At 45.5% G+C, this 24634-nt stretch overlaps 5 protein-coding genes across 5 annotated transcripts; 2 read left to right on the forward strand and 3 right to left on the reverse strand.

The window, feature by feature from the left end:
- Positions 1–412: 412 nt before the first annotated feature.
- On the reverse strand, positions 413–12193 carry BYT42DRAFT_538912 (uncharacterized protein). Its single transcript, XM_051565521.1, has 13 exons — positions 12177–12193; positions 11950–12096; positions 11780–11876; positions 11584–11703; positions 11158–11510; positions 11024–11096; positions 8238–10958; positions 6663–8158; positions 6092–6604; positions 4460–6023; positions 4158–4393; positions 994–4081; positions 413–909 (listed from the first exon to the last, which is right to left on the reverse strand). The coding sequence occupies exons 2-13, from the start codon at positions 11955–11957 to the stop codon at positions 460–462; spliced, it is 10719 nt and encodes a 3572-aa protein (XP_051419767.1). The 5' UTR covers positions 11958–12096; positions 12177–12193; the 3' UTR covers positions 413–459.
- Positions 12194–14668, reverse strand: BYT42DRAFT_584766 (lariat debranching enzyme, C-terminal domain-containing protein). Its single transcript, XM_051569915.1, has 11 exons — positions 14529–14668; positions 14333–14449; positions 14115–14272; positions 13943–14064; positions 13795–13880; positions 13605–13712; positions 13149–13527; positions 13037–13089; positions 12696–12981; positions 12515–12624; positions 12194–12456 (listed from the first exon to the last, which is right to left on the reverse strand). Exons 1-11 carry the CDS (start codon positions 14532–14534, stop codon positions 12445–12447), a joined length of 1437 nt encoding a protein of 478 aa, XP_051419768.1. The 5' UTR covers positions 14535–14668; the 3' UTR covers positions 12194–12444.
- Positions 14669–16423, forward strand: BYT42DRAFT_584779 (uncharacterized protein). Its single transcript, XM_051569916.1, has 7 exons — positions 14669–14959; positions 15025–15080; positions 15141–15227; positions 15284–15410; positions 15480–15562; positions 15626–15737; positions 15803–16423. The coding sequence occupies exons 1-7, from the start codon at positions 14893–14895 to the stop codon at positions 16270–16272; spliced, it is 1002 nt and encodes a 333-aa protein (XP_051419769.1). The 5' UTR covers positions 14669–14892; the 3' UTR covers positions 16273–16423.
- Positions 16424–16517: 94 nt separating this feature from the next.
- Positions 16518–20877, reverse strand: BYT42DRAFT_503472 (mediator complex subunit Med5-domain-containing protein; the record flags this gene model as incomplete). Its single annotated transcript, XM_051564906.1, has 10 exons — positions 16518–16966; positions 17042–17775; positions 17842–18299; positions 18360–18482; positions 18633–19055; positions 19273–19464; positions 19530–19598; positions 19660–19887; positions 19958–20739; positions 20814–20877. Coding segments are annotated over 10 exons (3522 nt in total), but the record flags the coding sequence as incomplete, so codon positions are not given.
- Positions 20878–22170: 1293 nt separating this feature from the next.
- BYT42DRAFT_503082 (uncharacterized protein) lies at positions 22171–24603 on the forward strand (the record flags this gene model as incomplete). Its single annotated transcript, XM_051564874.1, has 6 exons — positions 22171–22568; positions 22639–22664; positions 22748–23137; positions 23214–23721; positions 23844–24462; positions 24526–24603. 6 exons carry the CDS (start codon positions 22171–22173, stop codon positions 24601–24603), a joined length of 2019 nt encoding a protein of 672 aa, XP_051419771.1.
- Positions 24604–24634: the final 31 nt, after the last annotated feature.

Consider the following 24634-nt stretch of genomic DNA (forward strand, 5'->3'; position numbering starts at 1 on the left):
GATATGTAACAGAAACTACCCTGACTTATTTACATCCGAAAGGCAAAACGTGCCTCATCAGTTTCAGGCTCATGTGGTGTGCCAAGATAGGGGAGTAACTGGTTTTGTACGTGTCTGAGCATGGAGGTGCTTCAATCGATTGAGCCATTGTGCATCATTTTTAATTCGCTATTCAACTGCACGCACAAAAGCAAAACGAGAAGATTATCACACTTGAAATTTTTTAAAAAAAATTAGGCTATACATCCTCCACACGGCAATGAAGGACCTTTGGTATGATGATTATGGATGATGCTGGTATTATTTCCCAAATTTTAATTCGCGGCAGCTTGGGAATATGTAGACACGTCAACTTTGTACTTTAATCACCATTTCTTGTCTGTTTGCCAACTTGCCTCAGTTATCTTGCGGCCGGAAAAGTATCTAAAATCTCGCCCCAACGAGTGAATTATGACTTTATTATTGGGTATTCTTCCATATATAATAGGCTAGCACATTGCCTAGATTGGTTACAAAATCTCTTTCTGCTGCATCCATGCGTTGGGCGTCCTTTCGTGGCTGCTTGCTGTTCATGGTAGCCTTGATGCGTTTATCGTCGGGATTATATTCAAAGGAAACAAAATATTCCATCACAGCATTGGGCATGAAGAAAAGCACATAACGAGTGGTTTGCAGACGTATTTCTCCCGATGTCATGGGGTAGAATAATTTCATGGTATCCAGCACATCATCCCATCGTAAATTCAGTCGCATAAACTTGCTAAAAGACGGGTCAATGGATTCCAGATCCAAGCTGTAGAAGCCTCTAGCCAGCGTCACAAGATCAACGGCTGAGCCTTTGGTACGTTTGGTGCTAATAGCATGGTATAATCGGTTCCAATTGGTATCTTGATGGCAATAATGAATTGCCTACATAGTCATAAAAAATGATCAATATTTTTCGATCGCACTGCTTTACTATTCGTATATATATATATAATTTTTTTTTTTTACCTGTGCAATCATGGTATCAATCCGATTCTCTGCTTGACGAACCACATCTCCCATGGTATATTGTTCCGGTAGCAGTATCTCCTCGTCATTTTTACCTCGTCGTTGCTCATTTTTATGTCGCAGTGTAGTAGACCAGGTAGTGTGATACACATCATTTCCTGCTTCGGGCCGATCCATTTTCCTGTAGACGACCAGCACAAAATATTGCAACTCAATCTTCTCCATGATGCTTTCCGAATGCCCTGCACTCATGTGTCTTGGCGATCCTACGGAACTGCCTTTACCAGGAAGGTTGCCCCACTGTGAATCGGCCGGAGCTATCACCAAGGTATGCCGGAAGTGCGAATCGGTTGACGGATGACTATCGGCATCACGTTGAAAAGACAAGTCGTCCGACGATACAAAGCACGCAATGGGCTTGTTTTCATAGTACAATGTCTGGAATCCGAATTTGGCCGCATCCCGCAAAATCAGGGACAATAGCTGATCCACCTTGTTTTCCACAACAATTTCATAGACGCCCTTGACGATCCGATTTCGTGAGTAACTGGCAGGCCTGTCGTAGATGGATACCGTGTTCTTGAGTACATTGAGCAGATTTAGATTACGAGGCAGTGATGCACTATCATCCAAACTACGTTGAATATGCCGCAAATGAAAATCAGAGACAAAAGAATTGACGTGAATTCTTTGCTTGAACCGATCACATTCTTCGGTAAACGTCTTGAAACCGGCTCGTCGTATTTCTCGCTTTTCGTGAGTGTACGGTGAAAATGTCAGACGACCGTACCGGCGATGGAGTGTATATAAGGTGACAGAGACAAACCCGTCGGTGAGTCGTGCCTCACACATGATCGATCCTCCTTTGAACACCTGGAGCAGGTACACGACGGGAGAAGAGACAGATACCGTATCGGTAATTTGGAATCTCGATAAGCAACCTTCCACTTCTTCCTTCTGGTCGTTGGACGGGCCATGAATGATCAGATGCATACCAATGCCTTCGAGATACGACGCATATTCTGCCATAAAATTGTGCGTCAATCGCTCATACCACGCTGTCGTCTCTTCCGATTTGGCCATGCTTGGATCCGCAAACAGTCGCGCCGTTCTTCCCGCATTATTCAGCTCGGATGATGTCGCGTCGGAAAAGTACAGTGGCGTTCGACAAAAATGAAGCAACCGCGACGCTTTCAGGATAAGTTTCAGTTCCGCAAAGCTCATCATCTCAATCTCTTCAGGCGCCCTGGCTTCAAAGTCCTCATAGCGATTGGCCCATTTAGAATATACCAGAAACGCCTTTTCATGCGCGGCTTGCAGTTTCGATCGTCGCAGATACATGTTGAGAAAAGGTTCACCGTGCCGTATCAGATAATCGCGGTGACGTGCGTGTTCGTATTCCGCCGTCGATTCGGCAAAAGCGTCTCTTAAAACGGTGTTGGCATCCGTCAATCTCACCGCCGTATACACCACTTCGCTTGGTTCATGGCCGGCCGGTTTGCATAATTTGCCGTTCTCCTGCACGTCAAAGATGCTCATCGTATCTTCCGATTCCTGTTCAGTACCAAGCACCGTTCGCTCTGACCGCTGGCGGCCAGAGTAAGTGTTGGTGATCAAACTCTTCAAATTGGAAAAGTTGACCTCGGTACGGCTCTGATAATCGTCGGTCGATGGGCTCGGTGTGGCAGACGGTGAAGTACGGACCTGGGAATCGAGTTGCGCCAAGCGCGCAATACCTACGAAACTGGGTGATGCCGCGGATCGATGCATCGGATGCTGATAACCGGTGGAAGTGCTCTGCGACAAGGTGGGAGACCGTGTTCCACCTGCTGACATGATTTCGGCCATGGATTCACTGTGGTGAAACAGGCCCATTTTTTGGAATAGAATATTCCGCAAGGCCAATCCTCTCGTCTCTTGGCGTTGGACCGATCGTAACAGGGATTGCAAAATTTGATCGGAAAAGACGTCTGTGCAATTGTAAGCGTAGGCGGTAAATCCATGCGTATCCAAGGTGAACAGCATAAAGGAGTGGCGATGTGATACGTCTTTGTAATTGCCTCGCAATTTGGCATTTAGCGTGGTCAAGGCAGTTTTCGACATGCCGGAAGCCAAGGAATCATGGCGGCTGTGGATACTGAGATCATCACGGCGCAGGGGTGAACCTTCTTTCCGTTGTGCTTCTTCATTCATTGCATTCTTGCCCAAAGGCGAGCGTGAGTGAGATTTTTGCGACCATTCACTGTCTGCACTCTGTCGGCGGGTTCCACCCGGTGTCGGGAACCATCGATGATGTAATTCGGCTAACCCGCTCACCATAAGAAAATGCGAGCTGTGGAGCGATGGAGGCTCATTGTGCCTTGGAAAGTGAGCCGGCGATTCCAGAACTTCATATTCCTGCTGCGGCCTTGTGGTGATATTCAAGTCGCACATATCCGTAGCTCTGGCAATGACCGGTCGTAACATGGGGTTGCAATCCGTTAATTCAGCCTCCAGTTGCAGTACAATATCTTCCAGGCACCATGGCGATAAATTGGCGGTGATCGATAACGATTTGACACTGGGACTTTTCCATTCCGCCGCTTTTTCCAGCACACGGACAAAAGGAGGCACGATCTCTTGAAGCGTACAACTGGGGTCGATCGTCTCGCGAGCCACATGACGATCGAAGCGTTTATCATTCTTCTCGCGAGTCGCCACCCGTACCGTCCATTCAATGATGTAATCACAGATCGTTTGCCGGAAGCAACTGTAAACGTGATCAAAAAGATGTGAGGTTTCAATTTGTCCGACGGACCAGATATCCACCGCTAATTCGTATCGATGATTGGACACTCGATCGTCGCTCAGTTGATCCTCCAAACAAGCGTCCAAATCGTGCATGTAGATTCCTCTCATATGATCTATTTTGATAGGATCATCCTCTACTGCCGTTTTGCTCTTTGCATGCAGCAAGTTCATACATATACCGGCTACACCTTGGCCAACCATCATCTCAAACGGCGAGCATACACCGGGGGCACGGTTGAAGCAACTGTAATAAAAGCACAGATCCCCCGCCACAATATCGGGGTGATCATGCCGATCTCTGTGCCAGATACGGTTAGAGAAGTTTGGTAAATTGGTCATCTTCATTACAACTGGTAAGAGCAATTAAAAATTACCGTGTTTCTTTGGATGACCATGGGTACGCATTAGGAGGTCGTGTACCGTACCGTAGCATTCGATAACGTTTGACGAGGTAGCTGAGATCCGTCCCATTCAAAGCACGCAAGGGTCCAATAAGAATATTCTGTCGTAGTAAATGGAGGAAATGGTAGATGTCGGCAATGAGAAGAGGAATACGAATACTTTGTCTGAAGCTTGGAGGTTTTTCGATGGGAAGAATAAATTCGAGATCCTATCAAGTAGAAACAGTTAACACAGTGGACTGTGATCTTCAGAAATACCTTTTTCTTATACATACTGCTCTTGAGAGCTTTGATGTAGGATTTCGCATCAAAAATTGCTGCACTTCCTTCATTGTGATTTGAATGGTAAGACGGCTCTCCAATAAATCCACAAGTTCCTCAGAGATCCAGCTTGGCAAGTCAACACCGTGAACCTGTAAACGAAGTTCCCTCGTTTCGAAGCTGCGGACCGATTTCTTTGTCCCGTTGGGTGACATTTCTTGTTTTCCAGGACTAGCACGAGGGCTCAGTAGATCACTGTGTGCACTGCCTTGAGGTGATTGCTTTCCATGGGATGAGAAGGACATATTTTGAATACGAGAGTGTGGGCCTTCATTGTTACTGCTGGTGAGGGTGTTTCCAAATGGGGAGATGGGCCGCAGCATATTTTCTTGCTCCATCTGAACATCGGAATCAAATAGGTAATGCGTGACGGTCGTCTCGGATAAGAAACAATATACCACAGCATTATCGCGCATGCAGACAAACATATTCGGTCGGTTCTTGACGGCTAAATTGCGCAACACATCATTTGAAAGGCTGTTCAAAGCAAAATTGGGTTGCAGACGCCAGTGGAGGGGAAACGATTTCGTAAAGACGATGCCACATCCGAATTGTCCAGGCTGAAATTTCTTGGGCTGTGCCAAGGACGGTTCTTCACCAGAAGTGGACAAAATCTCTACCAGATTATCGCCTGATCTGTGGCTGTTGGGGAGTTCGTATTCTTCCTCAGAGTATTCGTCCGAGGAATACTGTTGCCGCTCTCCCTCTTCACCGGGAGCCAAAAGATATTTACTGCAAATCCGGGTTTCGTGGAGTTCTTGAAGAAGGACCAGCTTATTGGTGCGCCGTATCACATCATTGACCATGGCTTTAGTCACGCGAATAATTTCGGATCGATTAACAGATTGTTGCATCTTGGAGTAGAAATAAATCTGTACGTTTTCCCGTTGGGGAATAAGCAGTAACCAGTACAATTGTTGTCGCATCACATCGGCCGTTTCTCGATCTCCGTCCGCGTCCCTGCTTGCTTCTTCGTCAAGCACTGTTTCAGGCTCCAAGATGCTGATGCCGAGTCCCTGACAGAATTCATCACTGCTTCCTCCTTGGCTGCTATTGTTATCCGCCTTGCCCGATGATTCCATGGAGATGTTAAGGCCGTCAAGTTCATCGTCATAGTGAGGTTCAAGTTCCATCGTGGACGGCAATGGCTCAGTGTGAAGGGCATCATGGTCGCTGGCATAAAAACAATCGCCTACGCGCATCAGTCGGTAGGGCATATTCCTCACCTTTTCCAATTCTTCGAAAAAGATCTGCCGGCTCAACTGCTGGTTCTTGACAAACACCAACGGTATAAACATGGTGGTGGGGAAATCCACAAACGGATTCTTCTTCATTAGCTGAGCCTCAATATATCTCACCACAGATTGGGTGATCGGTCCCGACCGCAGCAGTCCATGCATAATTTCTTCAGTGAATAGCCAGATCAGCCGCGCTTCGGTTTCAATTAACGCATCTTGTTTGTCGCGGGTCAACGACGATAGATTTGGCCGATATGTCTTTTCTGTGTCAAGAAACGGACTACATTGCAGAAAATAAAATAGAACGATTAGAGAGGATCATTCAAGGATACCTATAGGCCGACTTACGTTTGATGATGAACTGTACTGTCAGCAGGACAACCTTGTAAATGCGAAAACAAGAGGTCTTCCGACGCGTTCTTTATTCTAGGTAAAGTCATGCATACCAGGTGCAGAGTGGCCGATGTGCCGTCGCTGGAGTCCACTGGCGAATCATCCGAACCAATGGCTTCCGATTCAAAATTGAAATAACCGGTCGCAGGACACTCTCCCTCGTACGAAGACGGCAACTGATGCACAGGAAGTGTAATTTCGTCGAACCCTCCTCCCGAAGGCTTTGGCTTTCTCAAAGTGTATTCCAAACGGATAAACAATGGATTTTGTGCACAGACCACTACATCGGTTAAATTCGAGGGGTTTTCACCTGACAAGGAAAAGCCTAATTTTTGTCCGACCTTGGCAAACGGCGGTCGATAGCAATAGATGTTATGTTGTCGACTCACATTGGTGGTAATAACAGGTTCAAAATAGTGACTCAGCACGGATATGAATCGCTGATGCGCAAGCTCCAGCTCGTCGACACTATTGTCAGTAAACCGATGAGAACACGATTTGCCTTGCATGATGAACCATCACTCACCTAATACGACCCCGCCGTTTCAGTAGTGTTTGTGCGTTCAGGTAACCTGTCAAGTCAATGTCGAGACTGGATTCGTCGCAAATTTCCAGCACTTTTTCGAAATCCTCCCCATCCACTGCTCGACCATGCAACAGACAGGTGAAAATAGACTTGACGAAGCTTTGGAAATAAATCGAGGTAATGTCCTGCATGAGTCTCAACGTTCGTTCCGATAAACCGTCGTTCGGTAATGGACAACCCAATCGGCCCCACGATAAGTTTGGCCGTAGCGCGGATCCAATGCCTTCTATCCACTCGTTCCACACAGTATGATCAATAGGATTCATGGTAATGGGTTCCTTTAGTAGATCGGACAAGTCGCGATAACAGACATCAGAAGCTGGATTTTGACGTTGGCACTCGAATATTAAAAGGCTCATGTGATCGAATCCGGATGGTGAGATGGAACAGGCCGACGAGATTAATTGTTCTTGCTCCGAAAGGTGGCTCTGATGAAACAAATGATTAACGATAACGGATAAGGAAGGCATGAGAATGAGAATAAACGCGCCCGGATCTACAATCTTGACAAAGCACCGCATGTGTTGCAAATGCCGAGTAATGGGAAGCGTGCTGGTGTCGATCGCTGCCAGCTTTTCTTTTGCCAATGTTTTCATGAGCATTTGCCAAAATTCACTATGCGGCGCATCGTCCAGCGCTATGGTGCTATCGGCAATGGTACTAAACGATTGTTCAAAGTAATAATGCAGCAAGCCAATATCGCGAAGAATGGGCGGTAAAGCAGAGATGGCATCCTTGTGGCGATAAAATAAGGTATCTGGTCGCGGACAGTTGCAAGTGTAATGACGATGGTTGTGCCACATGGATACTTGGCTCTGATTCAATGGAGAGGCTACAGGACTCATCTTGCTGTTCGTACGTGAGCGCGACGACGTCCTTTCAAGGTTACGACTTGTTGCATTTTCAGCTGTTGCAGTAGGCATGGGCGTTTTCTTGATGTCGAATAGAGGCGAGCTGTCCGTGGGCGTCGCCCAATGTTTCTGATCTTTGATGAGGCTGTAACGATCGAACTTTGGACATGGATAAGATGCCAATAAGAAAGTGGCCAGCTGAAGAATAGAAGCGACGTTGAATAGACACGATTGCTGCATGTGATAAAGTTGGACAGGAGTCACTGTATCCGTTTCATTCGCATGTTGGTTCGCTTTATCGAGCGGTGTCGTGATGGATGCAGGCAAGCCCAAAGAATAGACCCGATCGAACGTAATTAGACGAGTCATGATGTCTTTATCCTTGTGAAGAATCGATCGAATGAGCGACCTTTCCGTATCGTTGGTCGTCTCGCCTACAATCGGTTCCATCCAAAGCTCCGTTATCACTTTATGCTCTGTTGGTTCGTACCAGACATAGTACTGCATGGCAAATGCGGTATCTTTGTGATACATCTCCTTATAAAAGTGACTTCCGGCTCTTTGCACCGCCACCAGGTGAAATCCCTAACATTCAATCCATTGGTATCAAATTGGGACATTGCAGCAACAATGAAAGCCATGTCATATCAAGATTTTTACTCACTTCAGTTAAACGAGCTTTACAAATGTATGAATATGCCAGTTCCTGCAATGATTTGAGCTTGGTAAAGGAATCGGTTTCCAAGTAGGGACCTTCGATATGCCAATGCCAAGCACTGTGGTGTAGGTAATTTCGTACAATGAACTCGCCGTTCAGCCAAAAGGTAGGATTGATGTGCCACATTTTCGTCATGAATAATTGCTGTTTCTCGAAAAATGCTTCCGACGACATGTAATGTTCAAAATCCCGCAACAATAAGCTAGACAAGGGTCGTTGGCAGATCATTGCACGTTGATCCATCGAGTGCACAGCATGCTCCTTGCCGCTCGGACTGGCAGGATATTTAACGCCAGGGTGGATCAATGCATTCTCGACTGTGACGGGAAGGCGGGTCATTATCGATTTCAAATCATCCGTCACCTGTTGTTGCGCCGCCATGGATAAATTAAAGAACAGAATTCGGACATTGATGATCCGCTGTTTATCTTGGAATAGCCTCGCTTCGCAAAATTGAGGCGATGTCGCTTCGACAGTGGACGCCATATAACCTGGAGATGTTGACAATTCGCGCAGTTGCTCGTCGTGGTGGGTGGGCTGGATCGATGCATCCATGAACAGCTTGACATACGTATGATCTTTGCTGGTAAAGGTCGCCCATTTCTCTAATTCACGATGCATTTGCTGAACCGCGTCTTCAGCTTCGATTTGAAATGTATCGAGCAGGGCGGTATTGTACGTATATTCCGATGAACAACCGGCCTTGAGAATGATATCAAAGGAAGCATCGTCGTACCAGCATCGCGTATGGGGCCGGAATTCCGATCCGTCCATCTTGGTCCAAGTTGCTTGGAACTTTTCGCAAAGATCCTTTGGCCCTTGATCCAACTTCACACTGACAAGCGATTTGAGCAATTCATCCGTCTCGGAAATGCGAACGAGCAGCTTTTTGAGCTTTCCCACTTTAAGGAACCCGGGTGAAGCCGAAAAATCACGCCCGATTCCCAATGACCCAGTAAATATCCCCATCATTTGACTGCGGCGTTGAAAGGCATCCCAGTTCTGTAACATGTGGGAGAACGTGCTGTTGGCGCGAATCAGGACTTCGGCTTTGGGCGATCGGACGCAGTCAAGTAAATGATGCTCGCTGAGAAAGTTGGTGTCTTTGGCATTCAACTGGATAGACGGGGTTCTCTCGGCTACATTCATTAGAAGCGAACGAAGATAATCGGACCAAGGCGACGACCAGTATGCTCGGATACGATATTCAATGGTAATGTCTGGCTGCCAATTGAGCGTGAGCGTAATGAGAATCCGTTCTTTTTTAACCAATTCCTCTGTATGATTGGTGCCGCGGCGATGACGACTGTCATCAAAGAGCACCGATGACAGAGAAAATCCTTGATGCAGTCTCGCGGTGATAGCGTGCCAAAACTCTGTAGGCAAGTAGTATTCTTGAAATCGAAGTAATCGAGTATCAGCAGGAACCAATTCTGATCCATAAGTCCAGGGCGCATTGCCATTGGTTTGCATGGGAAGCATGCCTTCATATTGGAGGGTCCGAGCTGATGGAGGGAGTCCGAGCAGCGCCGTTGATAATGGATCTTTGTTAACTATAGGATCATTGATTCTTCCTGCGGCGGCAAGGAGGCGCGACATTTTAGCCTGTGTCTTGTCCAGTAGCACTTCTCGCATGAGTAGTCGGTAATGGTATATATTCGGCGCCGCAAATGCGGTGTCGACGGAGGAGTGAGTCCTTTTGGTCTGAGAAACGCCTGCATGTCTCAGATAATCATTTCGGGTCACGGAAGGACATTCTTCGGCATGCATAAAGTGTCCTCCTGTTGCATTGGCTAAAAACCGTAGTATTTCGTTGTCAGGTACGAATCCAAAATTGCATCCAGGGCCAAAACTGTTCATCGCGCCGATTTGCACCACGCTGCAAGCGATATCATCGCTGGATAACTGTCGAATAGCATATTCATCTTGCACGTTGGATTTCACCACACCATCCGTAATCAGAATAAGTGACGGACGTCCAATGGGCGGTAAAAGGCTCATGGCAAATGAACCTGCCCGAAGAATATACGAAAGATTGCTTCCAGTCTTGCCTAGGCCCCATACGTCCTTTTTGAGAGGCATCATATGCTTCAAAGAGCGCGGCTGATTATGGTTGGACATGAAAAGAGACCGGTGTTGCTGTTGTGGCTGCTGTTGTTGTTGTTGTTGCTGCTGCTGCTGAGGTCGCGTGGCGGATCCTGGATAGGGACCTGACCATCGTTTCATGTTGTTATTTGACTCGGTCTTTGTCACTGTATTTGGTCGAGGGGAATGGGGCGAATTGGCGGTTTGTTTGCGTTTCTCGGTTCCCTTTTTCTGATGGTTCGATTTTCGACCAGATAAATACCGAGCATCGAGATGACCAAGATCAAAATCGGCCCCGCCCTCTTCAGTCACAGACGAATGATCACCTCGAACATCCAACTCATAGCCCAGTTTAGCGCGGCGTTCCGTAAGTTTCTTGCGGAAAATTCCCAGATCCCGCTGGAAATCCCGAATCCCTTCGTTGAGTGTTTTGAGCACCGCGTAAATATTATGTTGTGTTATGACCACGTTTTGTAGCAGCACGCGCATGGTAGGATATTCTGCCAAGATGGGAATCACATTCATATTCGATCCAAATTGGGAGCATTCTATAATGACTGTAATCCGGATCGTCGGTTCAAGCTGTAGACATCCATTAGATTCACCCTTCCTTGGACCGGTTCGTATGTATATGCATGTACGCTTACACTGATGGGCATTGATGTCGGTGATGCACGGAAGGTAAATGGTAAGACGAGTCCGTGGATCATATTTTCAATACTAGCCATTGTATTAGACGACTACTAGATCGAAGAAGAAATGAGTTCATTGTCAAACTTACACATGGTAAGTGTTCCCCATCATAATCTTGTTGGATCCCGCGTCAATGGTGGCCAAGCTGGAACTTAAATCGATGAGAAAAACCATTCGATTCTCCTGCGAAACGGTTAGAATATGTGTACGAGGCGTCAGCATGTAGAGCTTTTTGTTCGTGTTCGTATTCGTGGGCTGAGGTTGGGTGGTGGTTGTCGACGACGTTAAAGCAGGGAGATTGTTTGACGAAAAGGGTATTCGCGATGCCTCTGTAAACGGATCTGCCGTTCGAACAGGACCATTGATATCATCCATGCGAGGCTGAGTATGGGGTTCCCAGATCGCCTTATGACTTGCTGAAAGATATAATAGGTGAAAATGCTGTGTAATCGTTACAAAGGAAATCTGAGCAACCATAACTTGATCATCTCTTTTCAATGATCTGCATAGATACCTCGTCTTCCAAGATTTTAATAGGCTGCAGCATATGCTTCAACAACCACATTGTCTGATCATTTCGAGTTAAAAGACCGCCTGCTTTCGAGAGTAGAATGGCTGTATGCGCTTCGACAATCTTTGTGGACGATGAACAAAACAGCATGTAATAAGCATAGTTATTCGTAATGCTGCAGTAAATTCTATTATCCAACCTTGACGTCGCCGGTATGTGCAGGAACGTCCAGAGATTTCCCTGCTATGGCATCTTTATTCTCTTGTAGGTCTTGTTGCAGGGCGATTCCTTGAACACTAATCCGAAACAGTCCAGCAGGTTAATTTTAAAGAACAGCAAGGACAAAATGGTACGAGAGAGATACTGTACATTGTCATTCAAAAACAAATGTCGACACCCTTTTTTCAATTTTGAATGCCCAAAAGAATGTGTATAAAAAAAATGCGTTTCACAATCAGCAACTTGGCGCCGTTTAAATTCATGATTGATTTTCAGGCACTTTTCATCAGCAGAGATGTCAGTCATCCAAAAGTTCATGATAGCCCGGCACTTCATTACTGAATTACAATCACATTGAATTCCCAATAAATACTTAGGCATGTCATTATAACTTGCAACTAGGTCATACGAATCCATTATGTATTTTGTGATGCTTAAATCCAGAAGACCATCTAATTCATCAATTTGGAGCTAGAACCAATGAACAGCCACATATGGCACATGCACACGACCAGGGAAGAGTGTAAATAACGAAAAGAGAACACTTTCGAATTGGCTGATGTATTTGGGAGAGCGCTTTTTAATCTTTCGCTTCTTCGTCTGTTTTTACTCGCTTTGAAGGGTGGTCTGTCGTCTCAGTAGTGGCTAGGTTTTCCGCTTCGCTGTTCGTATTAGCATCTGGATTATTCTCTACAGCAGACAATGCGGCGTGTACCTCATTATCAGTGGCGGGTGCAACAAAGCGTTGCGCATGGGGATTGATCTTGTTTTCGATGCCAATAAGGTTACAGAACTCCACTGTTTGTGGGTTGATAAAGGGATATTCTGAACAGACCCAGACGTCAATGTCGATGTCCAAAGAAAGCGTTATGGAAAACACAGTAAAGAAGCCTTACCAAGTTGGTGAATTTGCTCTGGGGATTTTGGGACGGAAGGGTCAAATGCAGGGGACGACGCGGTGAAATTTGACGGAATACGAAGATCTAATTCATCCATATCCAGCTGCATATTGAGGTAGAGAAGTTCTTGTTCGACCGACTGCTTTAAATCTTCCTTGGAAGGAAGACGCGATGCCTGCCGTGCTAGGCTCAGGTACGGATGCATGGCTCGTGTGATGGCCAACCATTCAAGGTCATAGAAAAAGCCGTCCTTTGCATTCTCCGGGGTTGGAATATCCACAATCTAAAGCAGCACAATATTAGATGATGGTTCCGTCATCTAGTTGCCCAAAACATACCTGTAAAAATTGACGTCTCGGTAAACATTTGTCAAGACTTAAGAACCGTGTTGCTAAAGACAAAAGACAATCAGTATGCCGTATTTTGGGCTAGACGTCAGGGGAAACTTACTTCGACTTGGAGGATCTGACACAGGCGTAGAATGGCTGTCGGTGACGATCATCTCATTCACAGCTGGGGAGTCGCTCTGGATATCATCGTCATCCAGATCGATCGGCACTTCGTCTGGATTAGGAACGGCAGCCGTGCGAGCCGAGGCAGCCAGCTCGTCTTCAATAAGAATTTCGTCTGGATTATGCACCGGGTGTTGTTGGCGCTTGCTGCCATACAGAACCAATTCGGCTGATTCCGAATACTCGTTCTTTTTCCACTTTTCATGATCCACAAGAGCAGCAAAATGGACGTGCAAATGCGCTGAAAACCACCATTTGGGTTGTAAAATAGTCAATAACTCTTCATTGGCTCGACTACCGAGGCTGTTTTCTCGAATCTAACATCCTTGTTTAGCCAGACAAAACTTTCAAATCGCTTTCCCCTCCCCCATTGTGACAACCGGTTGCAACTTACCTCACGCTCAAAGAATGGCTTTTTGCGGACCAAGGATCTCAGATCGCCAAAGCGTTCCACGCCTCGTGGCCAATCGTGCGACAAGAAAACATCCATGGGTTGTCGGATCTATGAGCGAGTTCAATGCCATGTTCCTTGAATCATCGTAATCGATAGAAAATATCAGCGTTCATGCCGCCCATCATTTTACCTGTGCCAGTTTCGCTACGTCGTACTGCCTCACATGATAGACGCTTTTGATATCGTATTGGCCATAAGGAGAGCTCTCGAAATGACCTATGCGCATCGTCAGTCTACTCCAACCGTTCATGTTGCCGAATATTTATCATCAAAGTTACCTTTGTTGTAATCGTTTTCTTTAAATATACCTGATAATCCACCAATACGTATACCATTATAATTGATGACGCCCGCGTTACCGAGATAATAGATATTCTCACACACCCAGCCTCCGTGATATCTATGATCGGTGAGTTGGAAAAGCGTAAGAAAGGCCAGATGATTACTCACAATTCCCACATATAATTACTCGCTTCATGATTACCGCCGATAAAAATTGTCGGATAAGGAGCTTTGAGTTGACCGGTATAGTATTTCCAAAAGGAGCCCATGGCTCGGTATTTCGGAGGCACAGCCATACACTGAAGGTCACCTTCGTTTCGAATGGCCTGTACACGGAGCCGTTTCTTAGATCAAGGCGTGTTAATATTTGCTATTGTCCATCCTACCTGAAAATCGCCACAGATCAAGACCAGATCTATCTTGCACTGCTCCTTCTCTTCTAGGTAGGCAATGGTGCCGTAAATGTCATCCAGCTGACCGTGACAGCAGCCTTCAATAGCGATCTAGATTTTTCAAGATAAGCAGTTGGTCTTGGTAAACAATTTTATGCAAGCATCAGTGTTGCCCGTTGACTAAAATTACCTTCATGGTAGTTGGGTCGCTGAGAATCGTGTCCTGAAAGAGTTTCACGAACAAGGGAAACTCCTCACCGCATATGGAAACAGTCACACGCGTTCAACCGCGCCTGCCATGCAAAACGCTGGTTAAAGCGGCACCTGACACACCGTCCTCATGGTCAGTCTCAGCACCATAGGTGTTACCATTATATAGTTGAAGTTACAGGAACAATGGTGTAATCAATATTCTTTTTTGCCGGCCATAGGGTCAAGAACAGTCTTCACAAACAGCAAAAGGCAAGGCACGTCGATCGAGGTCACAACGTGCATCCAAAGACCAGCCACATGCATCGTCTCAAAGGCCAATCATCCCCATAAGGGATTCTGATATGTCTATGCCTCGAGCAATAACACACAATGCTGACGATATCACGATTGCAAGTGATGATGACAGTGGTAACTTCTTGAGTTGACCTTCCCCGCTTCTCATGTCTACAAGGCTTATGAAAACCTATGCTTAGATAGCAACTCACATGGGATATACAATAATTCAGTGCAGTCGCAGGATGGTGATGAGGTGGGTTGCTGCTGGAGGATGGGATGTTCACGGGAAAGTAAAAAGTGACCGTAAGCATAGGGTATTATACGAGTGGTCAGTGATGATGACAGCCAAGAAACACGAACAGAACATCCAATACTTCAGTCACTGCATCGTATTCCGCAGGTAAACTGAAATGATATTTTATGATGGCAGCTGCTGTATTCATATTTCGAGCTTAGTACTCGCCTCTGATAGCCAACGAAAACCGATCATCGTCCTTTGCTTTGGAACAGCTTTTAGGCATTACAGGAGGATCCAAAAAGTCAACGCGACAAGACGAAGTCGACCTGGAGTTTCATGACACCTGTAAGGGATTCACCCATAGAAAATTTTCAAGAATCGAATTCATGCTAAAGTTTGGTTTGATTTTGGCAGTGAATCCCGAACCGCTCATAGAAATTATGACGGAGTTACAAAGTCACTTTAAAGCGTGGATGGGAAAAATTAGTCAGGATCAGGCAAGTGACTTTGACGTGCGTTAACGTTGTCCAAATCCCAAGAAGTTGCTGACACTTGTGTAGACTCTGCTGTTACAACGTATCAAGTATGTAGATGAACTCAGCTTGAAGGTGGCACAAGCGATGGTCACTGCTGTGAATCAAGCGAAATTAGCGTCAGAGCGATTAAATGAAGGTGCACCTTGAACCATTTTCCCTATAGGTCTTGATATCAAATGGGACTCACCGATAATCCTATAGTGAATCATATAAAGAAGCAAGCAGAAAGGGTGCGGAAGAGGACTATTCATATTTTCGAGATATTGAGTCAGATTGATCATCATTTGGATCCCGAAGATCGCGTAGGACATCCGGCCTTTGCTGCACGGTGGCCCGACCTCGATACGTTGTACCAACGATCATTACGAACGAGACCGCCACTACAAATTATGGGAAAACGAGAAGTTTCAGCCGTCGGTATGCCAACCGTTACCGTGTCGAGCGATTCCGTTGCGGTGTGGGGCGCTTCGGAAGAAGCTAAATTGAACGAAGAGCAACCGACCTCATCAGCTACGGCGACCGGTGTTGCAGCTTCTTCCGGTAGTGAAACCGTTTCAGCTACACCGGCGTTGGAGCGGCTACGCGACCTTTCAAGATCAATCAGTATCACGGCTCAAGACCATCGTACTTCGCTCGACAGAAACTCCACTACATCTGCTTCAGCAGAATGAAACACCAACTAATTTTATAAAGCATTGTTTACGTCGTTCCCACACCTACATTGGCTCGTGCAGTCTGTCGTGGTCTGGAAAACTACTCATATTTACGGAAATAAAAGCCATTGTTGGCATACAGCAGATTTGAAGTAAAAATATTTAAACTGTGGTCACCGAGTAAACAGTGATCGAGATCAAATAACACGAGATTCTGTCTCTACAACGGTTTGCGTGATGTATTGCCTTGTTGATAATGTTATTTAGTGTACTAAGAATGCACTGGGCCACATTTCCTTGATGAGCGGATTGCTCATTAAGCCTTTGATAAACCCACGCCAAACCGCACTTTCTATAACTACAAGATCCCAATCGGCAAATCGGCCGCCATCTTTTTCAATACGGCTAGCAGACCTTCGTGGCTGTCTTGAGATGGCCTCATCTACTGTAAGTGCATTGAAAAAATCTTGGCCCAGTTCTTCTACCGACATCTGAACCGTATCGTGACTTCGTCCTTGCATTAATACAAGACAATCGCTGGCAAATACACCTAATGTCTGTCCCTGGAAGAAGGATGCATTACTTGCTGCGCTATGTCGAATAGAAGCAGGAATGACATCCAACAATAAACAATGTAGTAAATTGAAGCAGTTACTGTGATCGTTCACGGTATGCATCAAGGGGGTCGCAATTAAACAAGAACCCAGTTCGGCTGAATCGAAAGAGAGAGAGGGAGAGAAAATTAAGTGAAATGAAGAAAAACCTTATGCAGTGGTTCAATTTTTACCTGCTCGTACAGCGCCACCACTTTTTCCAGCTTCCAAAACTTCATCGACGATCATAGTGACAAATCCATGCACGCCGCCCATGTCCAGTGAGGTTTGGAACATCACCATATCCAGGTAGTGCGATACCATTTGCTTGGGCTGCTTTGACTGATCCGATACCGCTGCTGCAACAGCATCCACGTCGTTCATAAACATGGACCGTCCACTTCGAACGATATAACGGAACATTTCCTGCGTTTTCTCGAATAGCGTATGGCTGGTGATTTCAGTGGCCGTAATCATCCCTGCTTCGGTCTCCGTGGGTTCTTCCATGCCAAGTTTGCTTTGCACCAGAGTCCTCAATTGCAAAAGATCATTCTCGATATCGCCATTTTCCATCGTTGTATCCCTGTGTTGGTTGCTAAACCAATGCTGCTGCCGCCGCTTTTCGGTGAGAGCCGCGATCGTTCCAAGCACGGTGTTTCCACAAATTTGGAGGACAATAAGAGGTAACTTGTCGTTGGTTAGCAAGATGCGCAAGGCGTGAATGGCTGATGACTTCGATTGATTCAGCAGGTGTTCGCAAATGGTAATAATGGTATTAGGAGCCACGGCAAAACTGAGGAATCGAGTTTGATAATACGAGAGAATCCCGAGGAACACATCTTCCTCCATTTGTCCGGAATTGTAAACAAGAAGTGCTCGTTCCATAACGGTGGGTGCCATCATTAACCATTGCTGCGGACTGGTGGACCTAAATCACCGGAAGAAGCTTAATAAGTGATACAATAACAAGCGTCACTAACGAAAAAGAAGGTACCTGAGCAGGTCGTCGGATACGCCGTCCCCACCTCCGAGAGCGATCTGCCAATTTTGCAGGAGTGATTCCATAGCGTGATCCCGTACATCTATACCGTAGATGGAGGGGTGTTGTGTAAAGAACTGGCAGCAAAATTGATGCTGGGATTGGAAAATATTGCCAATGCTTCGGTACAAATTGAACTTGTGAATGACTAGCACCACAAATGTCCAAATGTCGCCAAATTTGCTATACAGTAATTGAATTCCGTCCAACTCCTCATCACTTGGGCCACCGTCCGTCTCCATCTCGCTGTCCGATGGTTTCCACTCGTTACAAAATTTTTCGAGCGGTCGCAAAAACGCAGATGGATGATGTATTTGCACCATGAGATCGATCATACTGGGGCATTCACTCAAGGCCTGACACAAATGGGCCAACGAATATACCTCACGAGCGCTGGCTTTTTCATGAATATACTATCAAACCGCCAGCGATGAGCAGTTGGAACAATCAAAGGAACAAGAATTTGCACTTACTTCAACGAAGAACTCGACGACTTTTCGCAGATGAGGGATGGAAACAAGGCCAATGTGGATTAATTCTAACAGTGATGTGTGGGACACGTTGCTTCGAATAGCTTCAATACGTTGGTCGATATTCTACAGGGACGTACAAAATTTCATAAGAAAAATACTCTTGTGCTGTCATTGAATGGATGAAAATACCTGGTCCAAAATGTCGATCAAGTCGCCTTTACTGGATTCATTATCGGTTGTCGATAAACCCCATGCCTTGTCATCGTCCAACACATCCGTATCCAAAAAGCCAGAAAAATCGTCTTGATCCAATTTTATATCTTTATCCTTGCCCTTTTCTTTATCATCGTCCGTCGCAGCATCCTTCGCCAATAGTTTCTCACCAATATACTTCCTTACAAATCCATACTGTTCACATACATTGACGATACTAGTGAATATGTCTTGATTACTGGCGGCTCGGATAGCTTTTGTCACTGCTGGCGTGTTCAGATCGACGGAATAACTCATATCGTTGATCATCTTCATAATATCGTCGTCGTCGTCATCTTCTCCCCCTTGGGCGATTTTATCGACGAGAGATGAAGATAAAGAAGACGGGGCATAGAATTCGGAACAGCATGCTGGAGGACTGCATGCATTCAAAAGACCAGTGAACGCTTTGAGTTCACTTAACGATGATTCCAAGGTATTTAACTACAGATGTGAAAAACCCCGTTAGCCGATGGGTTACTGCAGCAATGCCTAGCATTACTGTTTACTTGCTTCATCGGTTTCGCTTTCCTCCGATCCATCGGTCCGTTTCAAGTAATGCTTGTGTTTTTGCAATTTACTGATAAGCAGTGGAAGCTAAGAAGATATATAAGAGTACGGTTCTCGGGAGGTAGGTTGTGCAAAATGAATGAGCTTTTACCTTTACAAGAACGAGACTTTTCCATAGTAATCGATTCGTTGCTACGGATGTGGGACAGGTTTCGGACGTAGTGCTGTTTTCTGACTGCTTCTCGGTTGGCCGTCTCTGACAGCTTGTGCTTAAAGATGCCTCACGTAGTCCAGTCAAGGCGGTGAACCACAGCTCAAGATAGAATGACTCGTCAAAGGACCCCTTTTTTATCCAGAACAAAAATCAACGTCAGCAATTCAAAGTATCCTTGGCTGTGTCATACATACCTTGATGGTTTGCAATTTCAATAAATAATCTACGATAAACTGATCATCCAGACAGGGCCGGATTTGTACCTAATGATCTCGTCATGAGTATGAATAATTGCTTTTCTTTGTAGAAAAGGCTCCAGCTTACCATATGATAAAGTAAACCCATGAGTCCAGCACTGGGCATGGCGCGCGCTGTACCTTCGTCTTCCAATTCATGGTATTTCATGTGCACCGCCATCCTTCGTTCCAATTCCCGGTCGGTCAATCGTTCAATGAGAAGCACGGCTTTTTGTATCTGAGGATCGGAAGCTGCTGCCAAAGTACTCGTCGAGGTTGGCGATTTTTTTAATATCTGTTGACATGTTGCCCACGGCTCTAAGATCACGTTAAATCTACAAGATTCGAAAAAGATATGAAAAAAATAGCAGGGGAAAATGAAACACACCTTCCATTTCTATTCCATCTTTTTCCCCTTCGTCTCCGTCTTCTTTCATGCTGTCCATTCGTATGCGATTATTTCTCACTTCAAACATCCTTCTCGCGCCTTTCTTTTCCACTAAATCGATGATCAATTGCGCGGCCAGGATGGCATTCACAGTCTCGACACTCTTTGCTGTATTGGTTGTATTGGTCTTGCCGTCCTTGACCGACGCATCATCCTGTTCCTGGATCTGGGTATCTCCACCTTCAAAATTATCGAGCTCGATAGTAGCTTCCGGATCAAATCCCATAGGCTGTGAAGAACTAGTTGTATTGAAAGAAAGCTGCGAATCGAACCCTTGCAGCGTATGGAATGAAGCAGACGGGGCGAACGTGGTTGGTTTGGTCTGAGGTGGGTGCTCAGTGACGGCATAATGCTCAGGATGTAAGCTCACGGCGATGATATGACAGAGCAAAATGATTATTTCTTGAAGCAATGTCATCCATGTGTCGTCATTAGATTGTTGTAATTGTTGAATGAGTTTATCGGCGTCGATAGTGGTAAGTATGGTCGGTAGTAGTTTGAGAATCAACGTCCACTGGTGAGCATTGCGGCTAATGGTGGGTAATCCGAATGGCGTGAGTCGTGCAACAAATGTCTGCGGTTGTAACAGTAACTCATTGGATATTAATGGAGATGTCGCGGAGCTGATTTTATCGCTTCCCGTCGTAGCGTAAGTAAGGTAGGACTCCAGTAACGGATCGGAAGCTCGGTTCAAAGTAAACATGAAGTTAAGCAACAGATCTAAAAAATGTATTCGTATTTGTACTTGAGTGATAAGGTATGCTACCCATATCGAGTTGTTGATAAACATTTACCACACAAGTCATTTTCGAGATTGCTCTGTGCTCGTTCGAGGCATTCCTTGGTAGGTACGGCCCACTAAGCGTACAGAATATCAGCAACGATTCTCTCTACACGTTCAAGACTTTGAATTCTCACCTCTTGACAAGAGAAACCGTGAAAATAGGCATGCCGTAGTACGGTTTCCAACGCCTGCAGTGACATGTCTCTGTGGTACTAGTTTTCTCGTTTCTGAAATACGATCGTGCCACTTGCACGTCGAACTTCTCTTTTTTTTTGGCGCAGTGACAGAATTCATCCACCGCGTTCATGGTCACGTGAAAACATCCGACCATCATATTTTCTGCACCTTCCAAACAGCCCGAACTCTTTAAAGATGCAGCTTCATGATATATAGACCGCCTCTGATTCTTATACACAACTACTCACCCATTTTGAAGCTGTCTCTGTTGGTATCAAATTGAGGCAAATCAGCCATAAGAAATTTGATAACTTGATGGTAAAGTTTAATTCCTGTACTGTAAAGGTTACACCCCCCCCCCAAAAAAAAACAGACCATCATAATTTCCTTGCATGTTCTTCTATTCTTCTATTTCTTTTATTTTCGCTTTGGCAGTTCCTGGATTTTTTTTGGGGCAACTGGTCCGGCAGCGCGGATTATGTAATTACGCTAAACGGATTTCTTATAAATGCCATTTGACCAACTTTTTGGCCCAATGCTCCATTTATGATAGTAGAAAGGCCACCTATTTCTGTCGAGTTAGGAGATTTTTAGTGGGCCTAAAACTATTTCTTAAACATAAACGTGCACCTGAGCGCAATTGAGCTGTACGATTATCACCGACGCAGGTCTTCCCTTAAGAAGCTGCAATGATAAACGTTCCCAAGACGATAATCAGCATAACCGATGGCTATGGATGGTTTCGGTTGATAAATAGGATGATCGTCTGTCTGTCGCTGTCTAAGGGACCGGACAGTGGGTCGCGTATTCAAACAGAACTGAATTTGCGCAGTAAATGATAGTAGCAAGGTCTATTCTATACGTGCACTGACCAAGAATTCACACTATTCTAGGCGTCGGTATCATGAACGCCCTGATACTGAAACAATAGCAATTGTAAACACAAAATAATCTAGCAATATGAAAACCCTCCTCCTTCTTGTTTCGCTCCTGTCACATCTATAAGCAGTGATACGAGTAGCACCCTGCCATTAATATCGCGGGAGAGTGATCATGCAATGTGCCTGGTTTGTCTCAGTCCTAAGGCAAAGCACGTGAAAATGAGTTGATGAGCGGAGATTCGAAAGGAGGAGCACAAAAAGGCATTTCAACTGAAATAAAATTTGTTCCCTTACTTCTCGTTTGCTATTATGGTTCAAAAAGTGTTCTCGATTGAGGTAACTTCAGCGCAGCCCGGGGAAACGTCTGTACGTCGTGGGATTCTGTCTCCCAAAGAGTTGGTGAAGAGTCCGGCCGAAGGCGTGAACACGCTTTTTGACATCTTGGAGTACGCAGCGGCCACGTACGGCGATCGTCCTGCATTCGGTCGACGACATTTAGAGAAGACATTCGAAGAGGAGAAAGAAATTGCACGCACGGTGAACGGCGAAGAAAAGAGAGAAAAGAAGACATGGACGTATTTCCAGCTGAGCAAATATGAGTATTTCTCTTTCAAGGAAGGACTGGCGACTGCCAAAACCGTCGGCGCAGGTCTCAAACACCTCGGATTAACTTCCAACGATAAAACTCAATTCTTTGCTTCCACAAGGTAAATTCTCGGTACATTGAACAATGCAACATTGGGTTCTTTCATATTAATAATATACTGTTTTCTACAGTTTCGAGTGGATGATGATGGCCCACGGTATGAACGCATTGACCATGGTCTTTGGGAAATTCAGGCAGTAACGAGAAAAGGGGATGTTAATTTTGAGTTTTAAATTTTAGGATGCTTCTCTCAAGCTATCACTATTGCGACAGCTTACGATACATTAGGGGCCGAGGGATTGAAACACGCTATCAACGAAGTGAATGCATCCGCAATTTTCATCAATGGTGATCAACTACACATCATGCAAAAAATTATCAGTGATTGCCCCACACTTCGTGTGATCGTTTACCGAGAAAAGTCAAACGAGGATCAACTGAACATGCTGCAACAACAACCTCAGGTGCAGCGCATTCTCTCTTTCGACGAACTCCTCACTTTAGGAAAGGAGCATCCTGCACCCACTAATAAAGCTTGCAGCGAGGATCTCGCTTGCATCATGTATACCAGCGGAAGTACAGGCAATCCGAAAGGTGTGATGCTAACCCATGGTAACTTGGTAGCAGATGGTAAGTTCAAGTATTGCAATGTAAAGATGGCTTATTCTCCCTCAACTAAAAAAAAAAAACCGTGATTCGACGTTAGTGGCCGGGGCTGTACACAAACTGCAGCACTTGGTGGTAGCCAATGACTCCTTATTGACTTATCTTCCACTCGCTCACGTTTTCGAATTCGTCGTCGAGCATGTAGCGCTGTTTGTTGGTCTCACATTGGGCTATGGATCCATTCGCACATTGACGGAAGCTTCGGTTCGAAACTGCAAAGGCGATATTCAAGAATTTGCTCCTAGTATTATGATCGGCGTTCCCCAAGTCTGGGAAACCATCCGCAAGACGATTCTTGCCAAGGTTGCTCAAAGGGGTCCCCGAGTGGAAGCCATCTTTCACGGTGCAGTCGAGCTCAAAGCTTACCTCGAGAGTTATGGACTCCCTACCGGTTTTCTTGATCGCGTCGTCTTCAAAGAAGTCAAGAAACAGCTGGGTGGTCGCCTTCGCTATGGTATTTCCGGCGGTTCTCCTTTGTCCACCGAAACACAGCGGTTTTTGACCATGACATTGGCACCCATCGTAGCAGGATACGGTATGACAGAATGGTAAGCTGACACGATGGCCTATTTTTACTCGCTTACGATCGTACTGTGACTTACTGTATTTCTTAGTTGTGGGTAAGTAATAGGATAACGTTTCTCAAGGATTGTAGCTAACGATTATCAAGCCTATGCTCTGTTATGACGCCGGAACAATTTGAGCTTGGACAGGTAGGCGCACCGTTATCGTGTGTCGAGGTCAAGTTGGTCGACGTTCCAGAAGCTGGCTATTTTGCGACGAATAAGCCGCACCCTCAAGGTGAAGTGTGGATGCGCGGACCTTCGATTACCAAGGGTTACTATAAACGAGATGATCTCACAAAGGAGACGATCACTGAGGACGGCTGGCTTCAAACCGGTGATATTGGCATGTGGAGCGATAAAGGAACCTTGGTCATCATTGACCGCAAGAAAAATCTCGTCAAACTCAGTAACGGTGAATATATCGCCCTCGAAAAGATGGAAAGCGTATACAAATCTTCGCTTCTTGTTGAGAATATCTGCGTTTATGCCGACTCGTTATACCCCAAACCCGTGGCTCTTGTAGTCCCTATTGAGTCTCAGTTACGAACGCTCGCTGCTCAACATCAGGTTACCATTGATGACTGGCAAGAACTGTGCAAGCATGATAAAATGCGTAAAGTCGTATTACAAGTCTTGCAAGAACAGGCCCAATCAGCGGGACTCAAAGGCACAGAGATTATTTCCAATGTCTGGTTGTGTGATGAGCTGTGGACAACCGAAATGGTAAGGAAACAAAAAATATCCGCCAATGGTGCAACACTCAGCTGACTTTGGAATTTGTGATAGGATCTGTTAACCCCTGCTCAAAAGTTGAAGCGTCATGCGATATGTAAAAAGTACTCAAAGGAACTCAAAGCCATGTAAGTCAGATCAAATGCAGTAACTACTTTTTGCA

Source organism: Radiomyces spectabilis (genome assembly GCF_025331425.1).
Source record: "Radiomyces spectabilis strain NRRL 2753 chromosome Unknown BYT42scaffold_13, whole genome shotgun sequence".
NCBI classification, from domain to species: domain Eukaryota; kingdom Fungi; phylum Mucoromycota; class Mucoromycetes; order Mucorales; family Radiomycetaceae; genus Radiomyces; species Radiomyces spectabilis.